This window comes from Mustela putorius, unplaced genomic scaffold, assembly GCF_011764305.1.
Source record: "Mustela putorius furo isolate JIRA1106 unplaced genomic scaffold, ASM1176430v1.1 tig00000695_pilon_pilon_pilon, whole genome shotgun sequence".
NCBI lineage: Eukaryota > Metazoa > Chordata > Mammalia > Carnivora > Mustelidae > Mustela > Mustela putorius.
This window is the reverse complement of record NW_025421447.1, coordinates 10,493,412-10,515,148: the sequence shown is the minus strand read 5'-3', so window position 1 is coordinate 10,515,148 and position 21,737 is coordinate 10,493,412. Positions and strand designations below refer to the sequence as shown.

General features: G+C 42.0%; 1 protein-coding gene across 2 annotated transcripts in view; it reads right to left on the bottom strand.

Moving 5' to 3' along the window:
* Nucleotides 1–21,737, bottom strand: part of MAP2K4 (mitogen-activated protein kinase kinase 4) — a 130,413-nt gene that overhangs the window by 40,367 nt on the left and 68,309 nt on the right. For both annotated transcript variants that reach the window (XM_045083403.1, XM_045083404.1), the window contains one exon: nt 9,672–9,791. In XM_045083403.1, coding sequence (XP_044939338.1) covers nt 9,672–9,791 — 120 coding nt within the window. The remainder of the gene's footprint in view (nt 1–9,671; nt 9,792–21,737) is intronic.

Here is a 21,737-nt window from a genome sequence, read left to right as displayed (position 1 = left end):
TTCTCTCCCTCCTGCTCCCTCTGCCGCACCCCACAAGCATCCACATACGCTCTCACTCAAATAAGTTTATTAAATATTTTTTAAAAATTAAAGCAGAGTCAAGAATAGCCAAGACAATTTTTTAAAGAAGGAAGCCTTGTCTACCAGACAAAGTCTTTTTAAAGAGCTTTCACAATAAGAGGCAGAGGTATGATGCAGGGGGGAGTAAAAAATACAACAGAACAGATTCAAAAGTTCATGTGCATGTGGAGATTTGAAGGGCGGCAGATGTAGCATAACAGTTGCAAAAGCATGGAATATGTAATGACTGTTGCTGGGACCAGAGGCCTTCCAGACAGAGAAAAGTTAAATTAGGTCATTACCTCAGATCATTCACAAATAAAAATTTAAAAAAAAAAAAAATTCCCAAATGGATTTTTTGAAAAGCAAAAGTTAAAAACCTTTTTATAAGAGTTCTTCAGGACTTCAGGGTAGGGGACAAATTCCTTCTCCAAATCACACATGAAAAGGACACATTACAAAGGGTAAGATCTGCTGAACTGAACCCCCTTATAATGGATATTTCTGTACAACAAAGGATACCGCACCAGAAGTTCAAAGATAAGACAAAAGTATCTATTTGGGTATAAACAAAGAATTGATACCTTGAATACTAAAGCACTATGCTAAATCAATCAGGCAAAGACAAAACTTAACAGAATAAAGGAAAAGGGATATCGATTTGATTGGCAATTCACAGAAAAGAAGACCTGAACACACATGTAAAGAATTCTGTTCCTGGCCAGTAATTAGGGAAATGTCATTTGAAAAGTGAGGTACCACTTCAAACTCACCTGACTGCCAAAAATGAAACATATAATAATACCAAATGTTAGCAATGAGATCTGTGTCAGTAAACGTTTATGGCTTGTCCAGCAAACCACCCCCTCTGTGTTCCATACACGGCGCCCAACTGAAACTCTGTGTCCCCGTCTCCTGCGCAGAGAAGGCTGGCCAACAAGATGTCAGCACAATTGGCTGTCGATTCCAAAGCAGCCTTTTGGGTTCTTGCCTCTTCCCTTCCTTTGGGTGGACATCACAGCTGAACTCCACAAGCCAGCCTGGACCACAGGACAACCTTCACAACGTCAACCACAAACTCAGTCAGCCACTGCCAGCTTTCAGTGCCGACACCTGAATACGATTCCTGATGTGGAAACAAACCCTCACTCTTGCGGGTAGGAACAGAAGTTAGCACAACACTGAGGAGGAAAAGGACGATACGCAGTTGGAAACAGTTCATACCATGTAACCTAACATCCTTATTTCTGGAGACAGGCTATATAGAATCTGCAACCTACGTCCCAAGGAGAAATGCAAAAAGAAGGTTATTTTTATACTTTATAACTGCAAAAAATGAGAAAGAACCTATATTAGGATTATTAAAGAAACATTAAAGAAGTTGTATTTAATTAGCGAATACTGCCCAGCAGTTAAGATAAATGAACCAGATCGGGGCGCCTGGCCGCACGGTCAGCAGAGCAGGCAACTCTTGATCTTGGGGTCCTGTCGTGTGTCCACAGGGCAGAGAGCCTACTTTAAAACATCAACCAATAAAATAAAACAATAAATTAATCTAATCTATATATTAACGATCTACATTTCTATGGATGAATCTTGAAAACTCTGCTGAATTAAAAATGCTATGGGATATAGATGCAGGATAATTTCATTTATGTAAACTTTAAGAATACAGAAAGCAATACTAAGTGTTATTTCAGGAAAGATATGTATGTCGAAAGCCTAAATGAAGCAGTTGAAGGAGATACTTGCTTCAAGGTAGAGTTTAGATCTGTAAAGCGAAAGGGGGTGTAGGATGGGGGCTTCCATTGTATCTATGATTTAAAGAGGAAATATAACAACGTGCTCATTGGAGGTGTTGGGAACACTGTAATTCCCCTAGAAGAGTCTGCAAGTTTGAAATATTACACAATTTTAAAGAAGCAAAAACTATTTTAAGAAGGTAGAAAAAGATGAGCAAATTAAACAAAATACACAGAAAACTGGAAAGAGTGATCAGAATGAAAAACCTTTTAAACAAAAACAATACAGAAAATTAGTGCAACTGAAAGCTGCCTCACTGAAAGATAAAAAACTGAAAAATCTCTAGCCAGACTCACCAGGAAAAAATAGAAAAGATGCAAATTACCTATTAAATTGCCAATTAATTTAACCATTCAGAGGAAAGGGACAAATTTCTTCAGAGAAACAAACTACCAAATTTCACTCCAAAAGCAACGTAACTTGAATAGAACTCTATCTTTGAAAGAAACTGAGTTTGTAGTTAAAAATCTCCCCACAAAGAAAACTCCAAATTGAAATGGCTTCATTGGTGAATTCTACCAAACATTTACAGAAGGAATAATACCAATTCTGCATAAAGTCTCTCAGAAAATGCAAATGAGGGAGTATTTTCCAACTCATTCTGTCCAGGCACTGATACGAAAGCCAAACAAAAACATCGTAAGGAAACTACAGCTCAGTATCTCTCAAGAACAGATAGAAAACTTCCTAATAGGGGTGTCTGGCTGCCATAGTCGGTAGAGTGCACAACTCTTGAACACAGAGTCCTGAGTTCAAGCCCTACATTAGGTATGGAGCCTACTTAAAATAAATAAGTAATTTTTTAAAATTTTTAAGGAAATTCTAAATAAAATTTTAGCACATTTAATCCAACAATATATTAAAAAGGTAATACATCATAATCACGTGGATTGATCCCAGAAATGCAAGGTTGGTTTAACATAAGAAAAGCAGTATGTATAACTTATAATATGAAAAAAAGAGTTTCTTTAACATCATATAATCACCTTAAAGATGTGGAAGAAGACTGAGAAAAAAATCTAACATCTATTCCTGATTAAAAAAAGAAAAATAATCTCAGCAAATTAGAAATAGAAGGGCATTTCTTCAATCTGATAAAGAACATTTATGAAAATCCTATAGCTAACATCGTCCTTCCCAGTAAAAGCCTGAATTCTTTCTCCCTAAGATCAGAAATAAGACAAGGATGGGCACTGTCACAGTACCTGAGGACTAGAAGACCCAGCCAGCACAATAAGGCAAGACATAAATAAATGGAACCCAAACTGAAAGAGGACGTGAACTCTCTTGACTCACAGACAACATGATAATCTACAATTTGATGGAATCTACAAAAAGCTACCAGAACTCAGAAGGGAGTTTAGCAAGGTTACAGTACATAAGATTAAAAAAAATCAATTTGTATTTATATTAGTCACAAAACACAAGGAGACAAATTTCTTTAAAATATCATTTATTAAAGCACCAAAAATATTTAAAAACTTATGGATAAATTCAACCAAAAAAAAGTGAAAGTCCTATACAGTGAAAGCTATAAAATATTGCTGAGAAAGATTAAAGAAATGTTAATGAATCAAGCAAAAAAAATACCGATACTCTTCCAATGTCCTCCAGATTCAGCCTAAGCCCAACCCAAATCCCAGGGACTATGTTTTGTCGAAACTGACAAGCATATTCCAAAATTCATACAGAATTGGAAAAACAGGGGCACATGGGTGGCTCAGTCAGTTAAGCATCCAACTCTTAATCTCAGGTCACGGCTTGATCTCACAGTTGTGAGTTCAAGTCCTGCATTAGGTTCAGTGTGAAAACAAAACAAAGAAAACAAAACAAAAGAAAGAGAAAAAAAACCTTAAAGAGCCAAAACAACTTTAAAAGGAATCAAGTTTAAAAACCAGCACTACCTGATGTTAAGACTAGCGGAAGGTCACGACAGTTTGGAACTGTTACAAAGAAGAACAAACAGGTCAATGGAAGAGACCAGACAGTCCAGAAACAGACCTACACATGGGACAACCGACTTCTGACGCAAGTGCAAAGGATACCCACAGGACAAAAGTAAACATCAATCCATACCTTCCACCACATAAAAATTAACTCCAAATGGATGATAAATATAAGTGTGATACCTGAATTTATAAAACTGCTATAAGAAAACGTAAGAGAAAATCCGACTGTGAGTTAAGGAAAGATTCCTTAGATACAACACCAAGAACACATTTAAAAAAACAAACTAACAAATTTGCCTACAATAGCATTATGAACCTTCATTTTCCAAAAAAAAAAAAGGGGGGGGGATGCTGTTAAGAGTATAATGGATGGGACGCCTGGGTGGCTCAGTTGGTTAAGTGTCTGCCTTCGGCTCGGGTCATGATCCTGGCGTCCTAGGATCGAGTCCCACATCGGGCTCCTTGCTCGGCAGGGAGCCTGCTTCTCCCTCTGCCTCTGCCTGCCTCTCTGCCTCTCTGTCTGCCGGTGCTCGCTCGCCCTCTCGTTCTCTCTGACAAATAAATAAATAAAATTTTAAAAAAAAAAAGAGTATAATGGATAAGGCACAGGTCAGACATCTGATAATAAACCTATATCCAGAATAGATTTTTTTTTTTTTAAACTCTCAAGGGGTTCAGTCAGTTAAATGTCTGACTCTTGGTTTTGGCTCTAGTCATGATCTCAGGGTTGTGAGATCAAACCCCACGTCGGGCTCCTTGCTGAGCAGAGTCTACTGGAGACTCTCCCTCCCTCTCCCTCCACCCCTTTGCCCCTGTGCATGGGCTGTCTCTCTCAAATAAACAAATCTTTAGGAATATAAATAATAAAAATTAAAAAATAAAAATTCCCAAAACTCAGGAACAAACAAAAAAATAAGTTTTTAAAAAAAAATGGACAAAGGTTGGAAGAGGAACTTCATCAGACAAGACATATGGTTAGCAAACAAGCCCATGAAAAGCTTTCAACAACACTAGCCATTAAAGAAACACAAATGTATTGGTGCCTGCGTGGCCCAGGGATAAGCAGCCAACTCTTGATGTGGACTCAGGTCATGATCTCAGAGTCCTGGAATCAAGCCCCTTGTGGGGCTCCTCGCTGAGCAGGAAACATCTTCTTTCTCTCTCCTTCTACCCTGCCCCTCCCCGCCCCCACTGCTTACTATCTATCATATGAGTGTACATGTTTGCTCGCTCTCAGATAAATCAACCTTGGGGCACCTGGGTGGCTCAGTCAGTTAAGGGTCTGCCTTCAGCTCAGGTCATGATCCCAGGGTTCTGGGATGGAGCCCCACGTCAGGCTCCCCTCTGAGCGGGGAGTCTGCCCCCCCAACCACGGCTCATGCACGTGCACAGTCTCAAATAAATAAAATCTTTAAAACAATTTTTTTTATCTTAAAAATTAAATTCCAGGGTACACTAATTACAATGGCTAAAAATTAAAAAGACCATCCCAAGTGTTGGGATAGTGTGGAAGCAAGAGAAGTCTCTTACATTACTGGTGAAGGTTGAAGACAGTACAACTACTTTGGAAAACAAGTTTCACAATGTTAAACATTTACCTACCAGGTGAGGCAGCCATCCCACTCCCAGGTATGTACCTGAGGGAACTGAGAGAACACATCCGCCACAGACTTGCATTTACACTTACAGCAGCGTTATTTGTACCAGATAACAGAACAGAGACCTCTGAAAGTCCCTTAGCCTGTGAGGGAGAAACCCACCTCCAGCATACCCCCACCACGGAGTACTGCTTCCACAGCTCAGCAGTGTAAGTGACCAAGCTGCTGACACCCGCCACATCCATCACGCAGAGTAAGGAAGAAAAAACATACATACTGTAGGATTCCATTTACATGAAATTCTAGAAAATGCACATTCATCTCTAGCGGCAGAAAGCAGCCCAGCAGCAGCAGAAGGGAAGTGTGTATGACTTGCAGGGCACAAGGAAACGTGTGAGTGGTGGAAAGGTCCACATCCTGCTTACAGCAATAGTCCCACAGGTGTACACGCTTGTTCACACATCTGAAACTGTATGCTCTAAATATGTGCATTTTGTTGTATGTTGATTTCACACACCTGAAACTGTACGCTCTAAATATGTGCATTTTGTCGTATGTTGATTTCACCTCCATAAGACCGTGCAAGGGGGAAGGAAAGGAAAGAACATGAGCAGGATCAGGGATAGAAAGGGAGGAGAGCACTCAAGTCAGCTAATTATCAATGCCTTTCATACAATCCAACGATCTTCTATAACCAGAAGTTACTCAGAATAGCATTTCCCTCACTAGAATTTCTCCAGGCTCAAAAGATACTTGAAGTAAGGGTTTCGTGCTTTTAAATTCTGAAAATGTACATACTGAAGGACATGTTTTTAAGTGATTCTAGGTTGCAGTGTTGGTAAGATAAATGGAAGGGGCAGACGCTGGTGCCAGTTACAGGCTAGAAGATATGTTTATGGTCAAGATCTTTGTTTTCCTGTCCACAAAGTCTGACCAGGAGTTTAGAAACCTGTGCAGTTAGGTGTCGTAGTAATTTCTCTATGTCAAATCCAAGTTGTACTTTGGACTTTTTAACTTGAGTTCAGTTCCATTGCAGAAAGAAGTGTAAAGGGCTGGACACAATGGCAAAAAAACCAGCTTCCAGACTCGGTATTAAGTATGATTCAATCACTGCTCTGAGGAAAGCTATGAAACCTGCATTGGCTCGATTATCACCCAATGGAAAGACTAATCCCGAGAGGAGCAGCCAGAAGAAGAAAACAAACATCCCACAAGTCCTTGAGTGACAGCTGACTGAACCAAACCACAAACTGATGTCTTATGGGCATACAAATTACAAAGTGAAATGTTCTGGAAGGTTCCTCACAGTGACAGGCATTAAAGGCCATTTGTCCTCCTCACAGCGGTGGTTAAGAATTCCAGACTGCATACGCTCACTTCTGCTCTTTCCTTTCATAAACCCAGAATCGTAGGTTTATTATTAGAACTGAAGGTCAGGTCACCAAAAAGATCTTTTGAAGTGATCAACCTCAAAAGAAAAATGTTTCTCTAGACCCTTATTAAATTTGTTTAGTATTTTTAACCTTTGTAACCACAGGAAACACACTCTGCCTGTGCATTCTTCTTTAAAGGTACACTTTTAGCTTCTAAACTCATTTTTTTTTTTTTTAAATTCAGAAAGGACATATTACTCTTGGGGCACGGGTGTGGGGGGTTCATGTTCAGCCTATCTGAGCATTTTGTGACTTTATACAACTTAACTGTATAGTTCCACAGCCTTCATCTGATCACACTCAAGAACTGTAGCAATGTTAAAAAGTAGATTTTTTTTTTTTTAATGAAGCTGAAAGTTTCTCATCCCCAGACCACTTGTTCTGTAACAGAAAGAACGGTGAGACTTTTGTCCCTGAAGTCCCATCTCCGCCACTTACTGGCTGTGTGATTCCCATCGAACCTCTGCCTCCTCTCTGGAGAAGGGGGATGAGGCCCCCGAATGTCCTGAGGCTGTTACAAACAGAACTTGTAAGACGACTACGGAACACCCAACAGATGTTTTTGCTGACGGTGGCCTATCTCAACTCGCTTCGACCTCCCTGAGTCAGTTACACTGCGCTTTGCCCAGCTTCTCATAAGGAACGATGAGGAGATGCGACTCCAAGCTTGCTGCGTTGTTTCCAACACTTTGCATCCTGCAGATCACTTACTCTGCCTTCTTTTCATGAAATCAGACTTCTACACTGTGTGGGCTAGGGCCATACGTCTAAATGTTGCTTAAAGGGATGATGAAACAATGCCCCTGAGAAACAGGCTGCGCATCCACACTCTATGGAGGGAAACCCCCGCGAGAGGCAGGGACTACAACGCTGGAAAAGCTGGCTGAAACTCTAGAAGAGCGGAAAGTCTAGTCCAGGCCCGAAGCCACTACAGCTCTGCATAAGATCCGAAGAGTGAAACAGCCAGAGGACTGAGTGATTATAAAGACTAAACTCATGGTTTGGGGGAAGAAGGGAGGAGGAGATGGCAAGATCTCTGTGCAACACGAAGAAAGTTCCAGATGTGTGATGTTACAAACAGCACGGAATTAGGGACTATGAGGTCCAGGGTTCCCTCAATACATGACTGTCTACTGTCCCAGCTCACTACAGGTACTGCAGTGTTGAGGTTCACAAATCAGGTGTACCTGATCACAGACACAGATATTCGAGTCATAAAAGTACAAGGACAGAGTAGGAAGAAACTATAGGAGTCTAGAATTAACATTAATTAATTAGTGACTCAGCAAAGCAATGGATGCCTCTACCTACTAGAGTCACCCATTAAGAATACAGAAAAACAAATTAATGAAAACATAGGGACTGAGCAGTAAATTCGTTGACTAATCTCAAACGTCGTCTCCAATGACAATACTTCATAGATTTCTAGTCAGTGTGACAGCCAGTCCTATCTTACAACACAGTATTTTTTAAGTCAGTAACTACAACAAAACCCCCAAAGCTACATACATACACACCTGGTGATCCAGTCCCAAAAAGAAGGGAGAAGGGCTCTCACCAGCTCGCGAGGACCCCACCAGCACAATCCTACCATTTTCACAATGAGAATGGTATTTTATAAAGAGCATTAAAAGTGCTTCAGGGTTCATTTAGCTGAAATCCTTCTGACCTAACTATCCCAAGTGTACCAGGACTGTCCTGACACCATAAAGTGTCTGATTCAGGCCCAGCACCAGCTCCGCCCGCTGCCCTAACTCCCTTCCCTGCTTCAGGCAGTGGGATGACTGGAAGAGAGGACGTGGGTTTGACAGCTGGAGGCAGAAGGGACAAGCTATGTCAGGACACAGAATAACCAGAGGCCAAAAAGAAGACACATGACCCCAAGACCACGCAGTTTCTTTCTTTCTTTCTTTCTTTCTTTTTAATATTATTTACTTACTTATTTGAGAGAGATAGCAAGAGAGGGGGCAGGAGCAGGGAGGAGAGGGAGAAGCAGACTCCCGGCTGAGCAGGGAGCCCCAAGTGGGGCTTGATCCCAGGACCCTGAGCTCACGACCTGAGCCAAAGGCAAACATTTAACCAACTGAACCACCCAGGTGCCCCGACCACACAGTTTCTACAGCAAAATCTGGATAAGAAGATTGGCTAAGAGAATGTCTACTATACTTGTGAATTTCCTCATGGGCTGTACTGAGGGAGAGTAAATGCTTACATTAAATGCAGATACAGCTGATGGCAGAAATAAATAAGTTTTTAAAAGGGTGGTGGGGGCAACACTGAGGGAGTTCAGAGCTGAGAGAGCAAGGCCAACCTATGGCAAAGGGTTAACATCCAGAAGTCAGCTCATTTGTCAGGTTCTTAAAGAACAGAAACTATGGGGCGCCTGGGTTGCTCAGTGGGTTAAGCCTCTGCCTTTGGCTATGGTCATGATCTCAGGGTCCTGAGATGGAGCCCCACATCGGGCTCTCTGCTTGGCGGGGAGCCTGCTTCCCCCTCTCTCTCTGCCTGCCTCTCTGCCTACTTGTGATCTCTCTGTCAAAATAAAAAATTAGTTTATTAAAAAAAAAAAAAAGAACAGAAACTATAAGAAAGGAACAGCCATAAATATGTATTTAAAAAGTACGAGATCCACCCCTTAACTAAGGAACAATGAATGCTAGAAATGAACATGTATATTTTCATGAATTATATGCTAAATTACTGAGGAATCAGCTTATTGCTGATGTATGGCAATTAACTGGAGATCAGAATCTAAGCCTCCCATCCTCTTATTTATTCCAATTAGATATTTATTCATCAGCTAAACCCCCCAAATTATTTATTCCTACCTCTCTGAAGAGTGCACCATAAAACTGAACAATGTACGGGCAATCACTACTCCGCATTACTACATCCAAATCCATAAGAAGTTGTTTTTGTTCTTTTTCATCCACTGTTGACCGAATTCTCTGGAAAAGAATGACAAAAGATGTCACAAAAACATAAAACAACTTTAGAAACCTGAGAAAAACCACTACCACCACAAGACTGAAAAGTTCTAAGCAAACATCATGAATACTAACCAGACATAAAAATTATCATCTTCCTTAGACTTTACAAGAACAATTTTTATAACAGAAAAACAAAATAGCACTTGGGATTTTTTTTTTTTTTTTTTTAAACAAAATAGCACTTGGGAATTCTTTAAAGGACACAGGGCTTTTTAACCACAAGCATCCAGGGATGACGTAGGAAGTTATGTAACAAAGTTTGTAGGCAGTGAAAACTAACCCTCACATGCAAATACAAAGAAAAGCATTAGGAGCTGTACTTAAACAGTTTTCATTTGCATAATGAGCTTCACAGATACCTTGATTGTATGGCGTCTAGGTATTCAAAGCAAGAAAGGGCCTTCTCACTCCCTGGCAGCCTTACCCCCTAGCATCCTCATTCGTTAGAGATGCAAAACGATCCAGAACAGGTCACCATAGGGTCAGTGTAGGTGCAGCACACAGACGACATTCCCAGCCTCCCAGATCCTACGCTGGGATTCTCCCCTCCACCACACTGTCTACAGGTTAAGAACAAAGTGTCCTACCTGACTCCCTACCCACTGGGTCAGAAAGGAGCGCAGTAGGAACATATGAAAGAAAACCTACAAATGAGGAGACAGAAGGCTGTCTGTCTGTCTGTTCCTACCCCGATGAGGCCCTCTTCTCTGTACACGGTAGACCTGGGCCATATCCCTAACCCACCTGCACAACTTCTCAGCACACTTCTAAAAGACTGCCTCCAAAACCAGTGCCCCCACCGCCCACTGCCCACCCGGGAACAGCAGGGTACACGGAGACGTTCAGAGGGACAGTTCCCGCTGCACGAGAGAGAGACAGGAAGAATCAAGTTCAGAAAACGTAAAACATGAATAATGAAGTTATAGTTTCACATGAAGGCATGCAGACAACTTTTTTCTCATAAAAAAAGTTCACAATGTCACACCGCACCACTGTGTACGACATATAGTACATACTTACAAGGCAAGTTAGTATATCAAAAAATACATAAGGTGGCATTTTGTCTTCCAAAGACTTCAAGGTATCTGTCCTCAATGTTCTTGAAAGGGATGAAGGCAGTCAATTAAATTCTTGAGCCCATTTTACAGAAGAGAAGCCAGAGGCACAGAGAAATACAAAAGATGTATTCCATGTAACATGACAATAAGCAGTTGCAGAAGGAACAGAAGCAGGTTCTTTCATCTTCCTCTCTCCCCACTAAATGAGGAATTCCATATATTCCAAACACAAACACATTTAATTTTGCTATTTAAAATTTATAGAGTGCTAGCTATAGTACTTCATATCAAATAAAATTTACTAACTAGCATCCTCTTGTATACACTGATTTAAGACTTTAACACTGAATATCACTACCCAGACAAACAAGAAATAATAAATAAATAAATAAGAACAAAAAATAATGACAAAGTAAGACTAATACTTTTAAAATTAAGAAAAATTGCCTTCTTTGTCTCATTTCTATATTTTCAGAGCTAGGAGATTAGTTATCTTTCTTTTAAATCAACATCAGGATAACGTCTGCTCAAAAAGTATATTTTTTGTAAGTCAAAATAGCCCAGAGATGTAATTTGTTATTAGTTCAAAACCATGACATCAATAATTTTGGTAAACATCTTAATTACATGTATTCCTGTTTTTAAAACAATAACACTGAAAGGATAGCTGTGAAAATACTAGTTTGGGAAGGCAATTTTTTAATAAAAACTTAACAATCTCATATACCTACATTTAAAAGACAGAGAGCTGGTAACTACAGAGAAATGGGGAAGAAAAAGGCAATGATCCTCTGAGGAAGATTTCCACCAACCAAAGAATTCTCACTATTAAAAGGTTTAAAACTTTTTTTTTTTCTATTTTCACTTGTACAGATAGAGGGGTATGTATAAATATACTAACACTCACATGCCACAGGGCACTAGTATAAAAGATATCCTCTTTCCTAATTTGTTTCCCCAAACTGGTTATATGGTTTTCTAAACTTCCGCTTGTACAAATGCTCATATTTCAACTACTGGAAAGCATATTACAGCCAAAACCTCAATTGTTACCATCGGTAACTGACTCTTAAGGACAATTTCTATGTACTGCAGGAGCTCCAGAAAGGGCGCGTGCTACTACATGGACTGGAGGCCCGACTGAAGTCCCAGCATCGGACTGGCATCTACTTCTCAGTCCTGGGCCAGATTAGCATGAACAGGAATGTACAGGGTTCCTGGCACAGCTCAAACCTTTGAGCTCGTCAACACAGCAGTAAAATCTGTTCAGCTGTAAACTATTCTTTAATGCCACTAGTAGTACAAAACAGAGCACGGGGCTGCTGGATGGTCTACCAGGAAACGGATTCCACTCTTGGATACCGGTCAAGAGATCATCATCTCTTCGTGCTCTCTGAACATCTGGTCCAAGGGACAGGCAGTGGGTAGAAGAAGTGCTGGTGGTACGGAGTCAGAATCATTTGGGGATGAGAAAGCAGAGCTAACTCTCCATTATACAGAAGTTTTAGGGTTATACTGCAACATGTATTCTATGTGAGTACTTAATGAAACAAACTGACTCAAAAGGCCTTAAAGGACTCAAAAAGGGGATTAGCCACAAGCACACAGCTACAATAGTGGTTGCTTCAAATTTGTTATTTTAACTCAATTAAGTCAATAAATGTTCAAGTTGGAGAATACATAATCATCAATGACTCAAATGAGAGAATTCTTAATAGTAAGACTCACGACTAGAAACGCTTCTCTAATGGAACAAAACGACGCACGTGGGTAAGATTTCTACCACTGGAAATAAGGAGAGCCAGGACTCTCTAATATTAAGAATAATCCCCCAAGTTGGAACACATGAACAAGACACACTTCCCTTCCCTTTCTGACACTGTCCTTGGAACTCCCCTCTCCTTGCCAGATGAGATGCTACCTGACTCAGACTCGTATCATAAAGCCAATTAGATCTTCAAATTAAAGAGGGAAAAAGAACTTTCCTTAAGAGGGATGAGAATGGAAAATGGAAGCACAAAGGTGACACGAATTATATCTAAAAAATCTCTCACAATTAGAATGTTCAGAAAGCAATGTATTGGTAAATGTCTTGAATCACAGGAACCTTTTATTTATATCATAAATTTAAAAGTTAAATAAGACTAATTGAGTTTGGAAAACCATTTTTTTTTCCTCATAAGGAATGGGGTTGGAAAGCACACGTAAGACCACAAAATATTTAAGAAAATCATCTCAAGAACCATCAGTTTTTTTAAAAGTTTCATTTTTAACCAAATATCAGAACCCATTAAATTCACTAATTTTTTCACCGTGGAACTACTGAGCTCTTTTACTTGTCACTCCTTCATTAATCTAACTCCAACTTACATGCTCTCAGGACAAATTATACTTTTTGAAAATCAATCCACATTGCTTTTCCAGTAATAAAGTATTTTCAAATTAGCACAAGATTTACTTTATTTGGAACAAAATATAGAGAAAATACCTAAAATCAAAACAAGAATTACCACCCTATATTAGAAGCTGTTTTCCATAGTGAAGAAATCAATATACTTGAAGCTAAAAAAAAAAAAGTTGTTTTTAAAATTGTTGTCCAAATTTGTGTTCAAGGTTGTTTCATATTCCAAATAAGCAGCAGGAAAACACCAGCAAAAACAGCATGTAGCTACAGATCAGCAACATCACAATGATTCCAATGAAGTCCTCCAGAGACACAGAAAAAGGATAAACTGAATACTCAATTCTCTGTTTTCACGACTGTTAGAGTTACACATGGCTCTTATCCATGTGTAAAAATTGAAATTAAAAGCCCAAGAGGGGCTGGGTAGTTCCATGTGTTGAGCATCCGACTCCTGGTTTCAGCTCCAGTCATGATCTCGGAGTCATGAGATAGAGCCCTGTGTCGGGCTTCACACTGGGTGTGGAACCTGCCTAAGATTCCTTCTCCCTTACCCTCTGCCACTCCCACCTCCCATTTGCTATCTCTCTTTCAAAAAGAAAGAAAGAAAGAAAGAGAAAGAAATTAAAAAGTCTTGAAAATTTAAAAAATGTAGAAGTCCACAGAGCTTCCCTTCTCTAGAATAGCCAACCCAACTCATGCCATTGGCTGGAGCCATAAACTCCGATGCTCGAATTCCATACTGATTAAGCTGTAGTGACAGGAAGTTAACAGGTTCCATGGGTAACCTAAAAAATTTAAGTTAGAAATTGTCCTCTTGCCCTGTCCTACCTTGTGCACAAAACACAACAACATCCACTCTGAGAATGGTCCAAATCACGCAAACGGATTTACCAAGAAGTGGCTAAAAGGTTGCTTTCCTTCTCTCTGCACAATGTGGCATCTGGAAGTCATTGGTAAATTTAAATGCTGGCAGCTTATACTTGGCCTTCATTTGGAATGCCTCAATGTTTAACAATTTAAATTGAAAGCATAAATACCCCTTCACTGATAATGAGCCATATTTAAATGTGGCGTAGTTCTCGGTAGCCGCTGAATATACTGGGACCTTCACACTTAGATGAGGCTTGCACATTATCTCTAAACCCTGCCAACCTGCCCATCAGGAATGAATGGCTGGGGATAAAGCTAACATAAGTAGGAAGAACTTTCCAGTAGATTAAGACCCACTGTTCTAATGGAAAGGGATTATGGGAACTATTAAAACTACATTCACTGAAGGACTAGGATGGGAAGAGCAGCAGACACTATCAAAGAAACCATTTACTGTTTGTTTCTCTTCCTTTCCTAAATGGATTTTCAGGAGTCAGAAGAAACAGAGAGAACCGATAAAAGGAAAGAATGTCACGATGACCCAATTGCTATTATGGGATAAGGCCAGGACGGCCCAACTGTGGCAAAGAGAAAAGGAAGAAAGGCTCACAACACAATGGCTAAGGGACAAGCTGTAGAGGAAGCAAAAGAAGATAGGCCCAGGGAGGCAGGTCCTCAGAAGCAAGGAGCATTTTGCTTAGGTGCTAACTCAATACCCAGCTGCTAGTCTTACCACTCCTGCTGACTCCAAGTTCACCCTCACATCTCCGTGTCAGAGTTCCCAAAGATTTCTTAGTTGCTAGAGAGGCCAGGGATATACCAAAGCACTAGGGCTTGCCTTGAAATGACCCAGTCTGTCTCTGCCCGGGCCCTGGCGTGAGAACTTCTGACCCTCCCCGGTAACCCAGAGCTCTTCTTCCTACCAACTCAAGCTCTAAGAAAAGGTCAGACAGATGGCCAGCTCTATCTCTTGGACAATGTGGGTGTGGGGAAGGCCCTCTGGGTTATGTGATCTCATTCCTGCTCAGAGAAGGGGGAAAGAGCTCCTCATATGCTCGAAAGACTCAGAATAAGGCGAGACTGATGACAAGTCATAGAAGCTCTTGGTTAAAAACAGCAGCGCCACAATGTGTGTGACAGATGTCAGATCCCAGGATCGGATCATTCCAGGCAAGAAAGATGCAAGTCATCTGCAAACAGACAGGAAGTCAGAGGAAGAACTAAGGAAGAACCGAGGTGTCCAGGAACAAACTTGAGAGAGGCAGACTTGAAAACAGCAACATAGTCAAAGAAACTTGAAAAAATATCTACTAATTTGAACTGATATTCTTGTTTTGTTTTTGTTTTGAAATGGAGAAAGTATGTCGGGGGATGAGATGTGGGGGAACAGAAGGAATTAAAGTGAAAGGGCATGCCTGCTAGTCCCAGCAGACGAGGTCTCTAAATTCTCACCAGTTCATGTCAGGTTTGTGTGGGGCTCAGAGGAGGGTCCAGAGTGCAGCATAGCAAGGTCGTGAGAGCGCAGTCGGTGACTCCACAGGCTCGCCATGCATGGTCAGCTTCAGCTACTCAGGGTACCTTACGAACAAGGTCCAAGTACCCAAAGTGAAAAGAGAAGTGGGTTCGCCGATGAGAATTCAGACTTGGATACGAGGTCCAGCAAGGTGATGGGTTCGATCACCTTACCAGAAATCAATGCGTGGCTTTAAAGACTATCTAGGCATTGATTAAGACAATTTGACATCCGATAAAATGATGCCAGCTATTAGGATTTTGACCCTCAGCATGGCAAGGTGTCCTTTTCAACTTGCCACCCACCCAAACTGGAGCACGGAAGGTATATCCTCTTCAGCAGAGCGGTGTGGGGTCTGCAATCACTGGCATGTAGCTAAAACTCACGTCCACAACTGGGGCTCATCCCTAAGTGTAAGCATCCATCGTCATCAAAGGTTACCGAAACATCAGGATTCTGTGCTTCAAGTAATTGCCAAACGTCTTGCCAGAGTGGTATGACAGCTAGAACCACCATTCCCAGGACAAGAATAAAACCTAAAGCTCCCTGGGTTCTACCAAGTGGACGTTGATAAATATCACCCATGCAGAAATCCTAGAACGGGTTCATGGGCAAACAGATCGCATGGGGTCTTAGGTGGAAAGCCTCTCCATAGCAACCATTTCATTTAAGATCAAATGATGAGGGGGCACCCGGGTGGCTCATTGGTTTAGTGTCCAACTCTTGATTTCACCTCAGGTCACAGTCTCAGGGTCATGGGATCAAGCCCCGCATCAGGCTCCAAGCTCAGTGGGCAGTCTGAGAGTCTCTCTTTCCCTCTCTCTCTGTCCCTCCCTCCTCTAAAACAAATAAATCTCTTAAAAAACCAAGTCAAAAGATGAAAAGAACAAGGATTATCTTAATTGAAACAGTTGTGACAATGACATTTTGAAAATGTGTCCTGTTCCTGTTATCTACAAACCCAACCCTGCCAAGCCAGGAAAGCACTCTGTTCCTTAAGCATCCCTTGCTAAAGAACACTCCTAAGGTTGGTGTCTGTGAATAAAATATGAAGGGAAGCCCACTGCCAGTGAGTAGGTGACTTCAGGCCAACCTAAATCAGTGATATGGGGGACAGGAGAGCAAGGATCTCGCATCAGATCCCCAAGTGCCCCAGTGGATCCTTACGGAAACGTTGCTTTCCTGGCAGAAATGTCCAGAAGTCAGTTCTAATGCAAAGGTGGAAAACCCCAGAAGCCACTGCAGCATATCCGTGTGCTGTGACCCCCTTCCTGGGGCTGCAGAAAACCTCGGGCATTCTTGTGCTCCTAAGTTCAAAACAGAGACGCCATAGCCCCTGCTACAGAGGTTCATGGCTCAGCCGCTAGAGTCTTCTAATGAGATCGCGTTCAGAAATGCCCACTCTCTCTGCCTCAAATGCCCTCACTAACGAGATCAAAACAGAGAACAGCATTAGCTAAAACAGTTTAAAAAGCCAAGTATTAGGAATGCTGACTGTAGATGCAAAATTGGCTTTCCTCTCTAAGACTAACCAATGTAAGTGTCTGCTAAAGCAATTGTTTTAAATTATGAAAACGTGTTTCTACTAAAGTAGGAAGAAAGAATACTAATGTTTAATTGCAAAATCACCCCAGGTCTTTAGAATCAATTTAATGAACTCTCAATTGTATCTTAATCAAATTAATTAATTAACAATAATACCCCCTATTCTCCTCACTGCGGATACTGAGACCTAATTAATGCCTAGTTCTACACAGGCTCTGTTACCCATCCCCCAAGAAATGGGGAGATCAGTTCCCAAAATATATGGGGTATTTATCATATCACGGGCAGAACCGCCTGAGGCAAAGCTAATGGGACAAGTTACATGTGTCTTGATTAAAGATGGTATCATCGGGGTGCCTGGGTGGCTCAGTGGGTTAAGCCTCTGCCTTCGGCTCAGGTCATGATCTCAGAGTCCTTGGATCGAGCCCTGAGTCGGGCTCTCTGCTCGGCGGGGAGCCTGCTTCCCCCAACAACTCTCTGCCTGCCTCTTTGCCTACTTGTGATCTCTCTCTGTCAAATAAATAAATAAAATCTTAAAAAAAAAAAAAAAAGACGGTATCATCTTCTTCCTCTTTACTAATTATAGCATCTACCTACAAAGGGTACATTCTCAGCACTAAGATTTTGCAAGGCCTAAAAATCATATACGACAGATCATTACTTTGGTACCCATGACACTAAAGTGAGATATGAGAGAGGAAATCTGATGTTTAACCAATTTCCAAGGCATGGCCATAAGACCACAATAACAAAAAGGACAGAAGATGTGCAGAAGGCATATCGGAAAGGGGTCAGATGATCCTCCTTCACAGTGAAATGTGATAAGGTTTTTCTCCAAATTACTCACTACATAGGCTGAGCCAGAGATCCCAGAGCTTTCCTCTGAGTTCATGTCCCAAGAGCTTCCAGTATGAGCAAGAGGGGGTTCCCATCTCCTATCCCGGCCAAAAAAGTACTATTTTGTCTCTATTATTTATTAGGGTCTCTCCACAATTCTGTTAACCGAAAGAAGCCATGGTGTAAAAATTCCGAGGAGCAAAAGAAACTTGTGCATACAAAGAGTTCCAAACCTGGGCGCCTGGGTGGCTCAATGGGTTGAGCCGCTGCCTTCAGCTCAGGTCCTGATCTCAGGGTCCTGGGTCTCTCTCTCTCTCTCTGCCTGCCTCTCTGCCTACTTGTGATCTCTGTCAAATAAATAAATAAAATCTTTAAAAAAAAAAAAAAAAGAGTTTCAAACCTGACTACACGAGGCACCTGAGTTCAAAACCAAGGCTGATAGGAGGACAGCACCACTGTGTCCTTTGGATCTGCCCTCTCTGGGAAGGCCTCCACTTCACACTTCATCTGCAACACTGCAACATTCAAGCAACCTTAAGAAGAGCCCAAGAGCATGGCTCCACCCAGCATGGATTTCTTAATGAAGCCACATGATCCAGCCAGTCAAGTAAGAGCAGAAGGCACTGGAATCAAGCTTCAACTTAAAACCACACAGCCATGACCTCTGCACCCACAAGCGATCTGGAATACCAGCACTAGCACTGCACCGTCTAAAACTCAACGACATTGCCTAAGCACTCCATACTCTCAGAAAGGAGCTTCTCCCATTTAAGGCCACTCCTGCCAACTCTCATTCTAGTGCTTTCAGAGCAGTGGGCAAGAACAATGTTTAAAGACTAAAATGAACTTCGTCCAATGAGGTTCACAGCTCCCACCAGAATTAGTGAGTAACGGAACTTCTGGTAGAAAGGGCAAGGTGTCTGTAGCAACAGGGCAAATGAGCAAGCTGTCCTCTGCTGAACCCCGCGCTCCCGCACGTGCAGCTCTGCCCGGATCAGGGAGGCCTCCCCACTCCCCAATGAGCAGACGGAAGCCCCCACACTGCTCCGACAAGGACGGAGCAGGGGGCTGCTGATGGGGGCAGGAAGAGGGGGCTCTGGGGTCCCACCAGGCAGGAGGGTTGACCTAGGTCTCGACTCCCAAAGGATGCAGAAGGCAAGATCCAAATACCACGGGAGAGGCAGGAATGCAGGAATCAAGATCAGGTTACCAGCCTAGGATCGATCCGGGGCACTCAAATCAATGCAACAGGAGAGCTGGAAGAATAGAGAAAACACCCTGAGGGTTGAAGGAATAAGACCAATTAGGCCCAAGAGCAAGAAAGGGAAAACACTTGAAACCCTTGAGGTCGATAACTCAGGCTGACCTAAGCACCTAACCTCAGACAGCCAAGCTGTCTCTCCGATTTAACAGAGATAACTTCTCAAGCAGAAGACTGAAAGCTCATCCGTAAATATCAACAGTGAAAAGCTCAACACGACACCTTCGCATCCCCACCGACCTGCCCGCCATCCATTCCACAGGCCTTGGCTCCGGGATCCCCACTCTAAGTACCAATCCCAGTCTTCCATCTTTAGGGGCATCAACTGCATCCCCTCAGAGTCCCTCTCATCTTCATTCTTTTCTACTCTCCCTGCCAACAAGCCCACAGACAGACACAAGCAGACCTTCAAGAGTCAACCTGGACACGGTTTATTAGGACACAGCAGGGAAGCTGGAAGTCTAGTATGGGTGCATGGTTTATGCCACAGGCAAGGTCAGGTGAAGGACATGCAGTCAGGTCCTGAAGGCTTATCGCTCCCTCTGTCCACAGCCTGCCTCTGTCATACTGCTCCATTCCAGGACACTGGCCTGAGCTGCGGCCAGAAGCCACTCTTCCTAACGCTTTACTCCTGCATCCCGGATTTGCTCTGTCATGCCGATTCTGATCATCTGTGGACCAGACTCTGAGGGGTGTTTCTCCCAGCTCCCAATTTCTCTGACCCTAGCCCAGAAACGTAACCATCAATCCCTGGTTATTCCACTGTCATGCAAAATGGACCCTTAAATAAACGTAATTTGCAGAGGATGCTGAGCGAAGCCTGACGCTCCCAATCAGAGTGGAAGGCTATCCTTACCAAGCTTTCAGAAGATCCTAGGGCAGGAATGGCTTTGTCCTCTGTGGCCCCATGACTCAGTCATTCAAAAAGTTCGGTAAGTCAGTCATAACACTCCCACTCGCAAAAGACTTAAGACTTCTTTCCCCAGGCATGTGTAATTGAAACTGAGGGTTCAAAATTTTCCCTGTCTTAGGGCCTAATGCAGAGAACCTCACCGGCAGCTTGAAGAACTGTCCTCAGGCCAACGGTCATGAAAGTAAGTACATGTAAGTACAACTCTTACATATGCTGGGTGTTACCTTGCTGAATCTGAATTATTAGATCTTAACCGATTTTTAAGTTACGTCTTAACCGATTTTTAAGTTACTGTTTCTGGTAACTAACAAATCATCTTTTCAAGCATTTCTTCCATGTGACAAAATAAAACTGGGGAAGGGCTCCCTCAAAACTAAAAATGAGGAAGAAGAAGAAGAAGAAAAATCAGTCTAATACCACATTTCACTTTTGTTTAGATACTGCAAATAAATCTTAAGGATAATGTATTTCTAAGATAAACTTAATGTTTAATCAAGTAATCCTGCCCTATTAAAGTGCATATTAAAACACTGGTATAGAACCGCTTCAAGTGTGTCCTCCTTTTACCAACAACAATGGAAAACTCATGGGAGTGTGAACCACTACCTCCCATTCTTTTAAATCTCTATAGTCCTTATCTCAAAGCTAAACACGATGGGTGCTTAGTCATCAAACTATCTACATGGAAAATGTCAACTCAATTCCCTAACCACACGCTGCCTGTGTGTGTAGCTGCCTGTGTGTGTACTTATCAATCTGGTCCGTGGGCCTACCTGATAAAGGAACAAACTCTCAGGTGTGACAAAAGGATAAGCTCTTTCAGAGACCAACAAGACACACCTTTAGAAACTGTAGGGGCGCCTGGGTGGCTCAGTCTAGGTTAAGCATCTGCCTTTGGCTCAGGTCATGATCCCAGGATCTTGAGATCAAGTCCTTCATCAGGTTCCCTGCTCATCAGGTTCCCTGGTTCTCCCTCGGCTTCTGTCCCTCCCTGTCACGTGTGCTGTCTCTCTTTTTCAAATAAATAAATCTTTAAAAATATAAAAATAGTAGACATCATCTATCAATCATCAAATTGGTATCAAACCTTAATGTGTATTAAGGAAGAAACCCTCTTCAAGTATCATACAATGTCATGGAATCCGACACTATGCCCTGCCAACATGTCAGTGGCTACGGCCTGTCACCACCCTCCCCAGGCTAAACTAACACGCTGGCTCAGGAATTCCAGCAGATCGACAAAAGAGACAGTATCAACTGGCAGATACAGACATGACCATTACCAATCTGTAGGTCCTACGACCACCTCAGAAGTACTTCTTAAGAGCTGGGATTTTAAAGGCATTCTAATAGGGTTCTCAAAATAAGGTCAGATTACAAGTAGAAGTCAGCAATTTCCTATATTTGCCCTTAAATTCCTTCGAAACTCAAGTAAGCATTACAGAGTTCAAATCAAATTAAGAAAACCTTTTCTTGGGGCGCCTGGGTGGCTCAGTGGGTTAA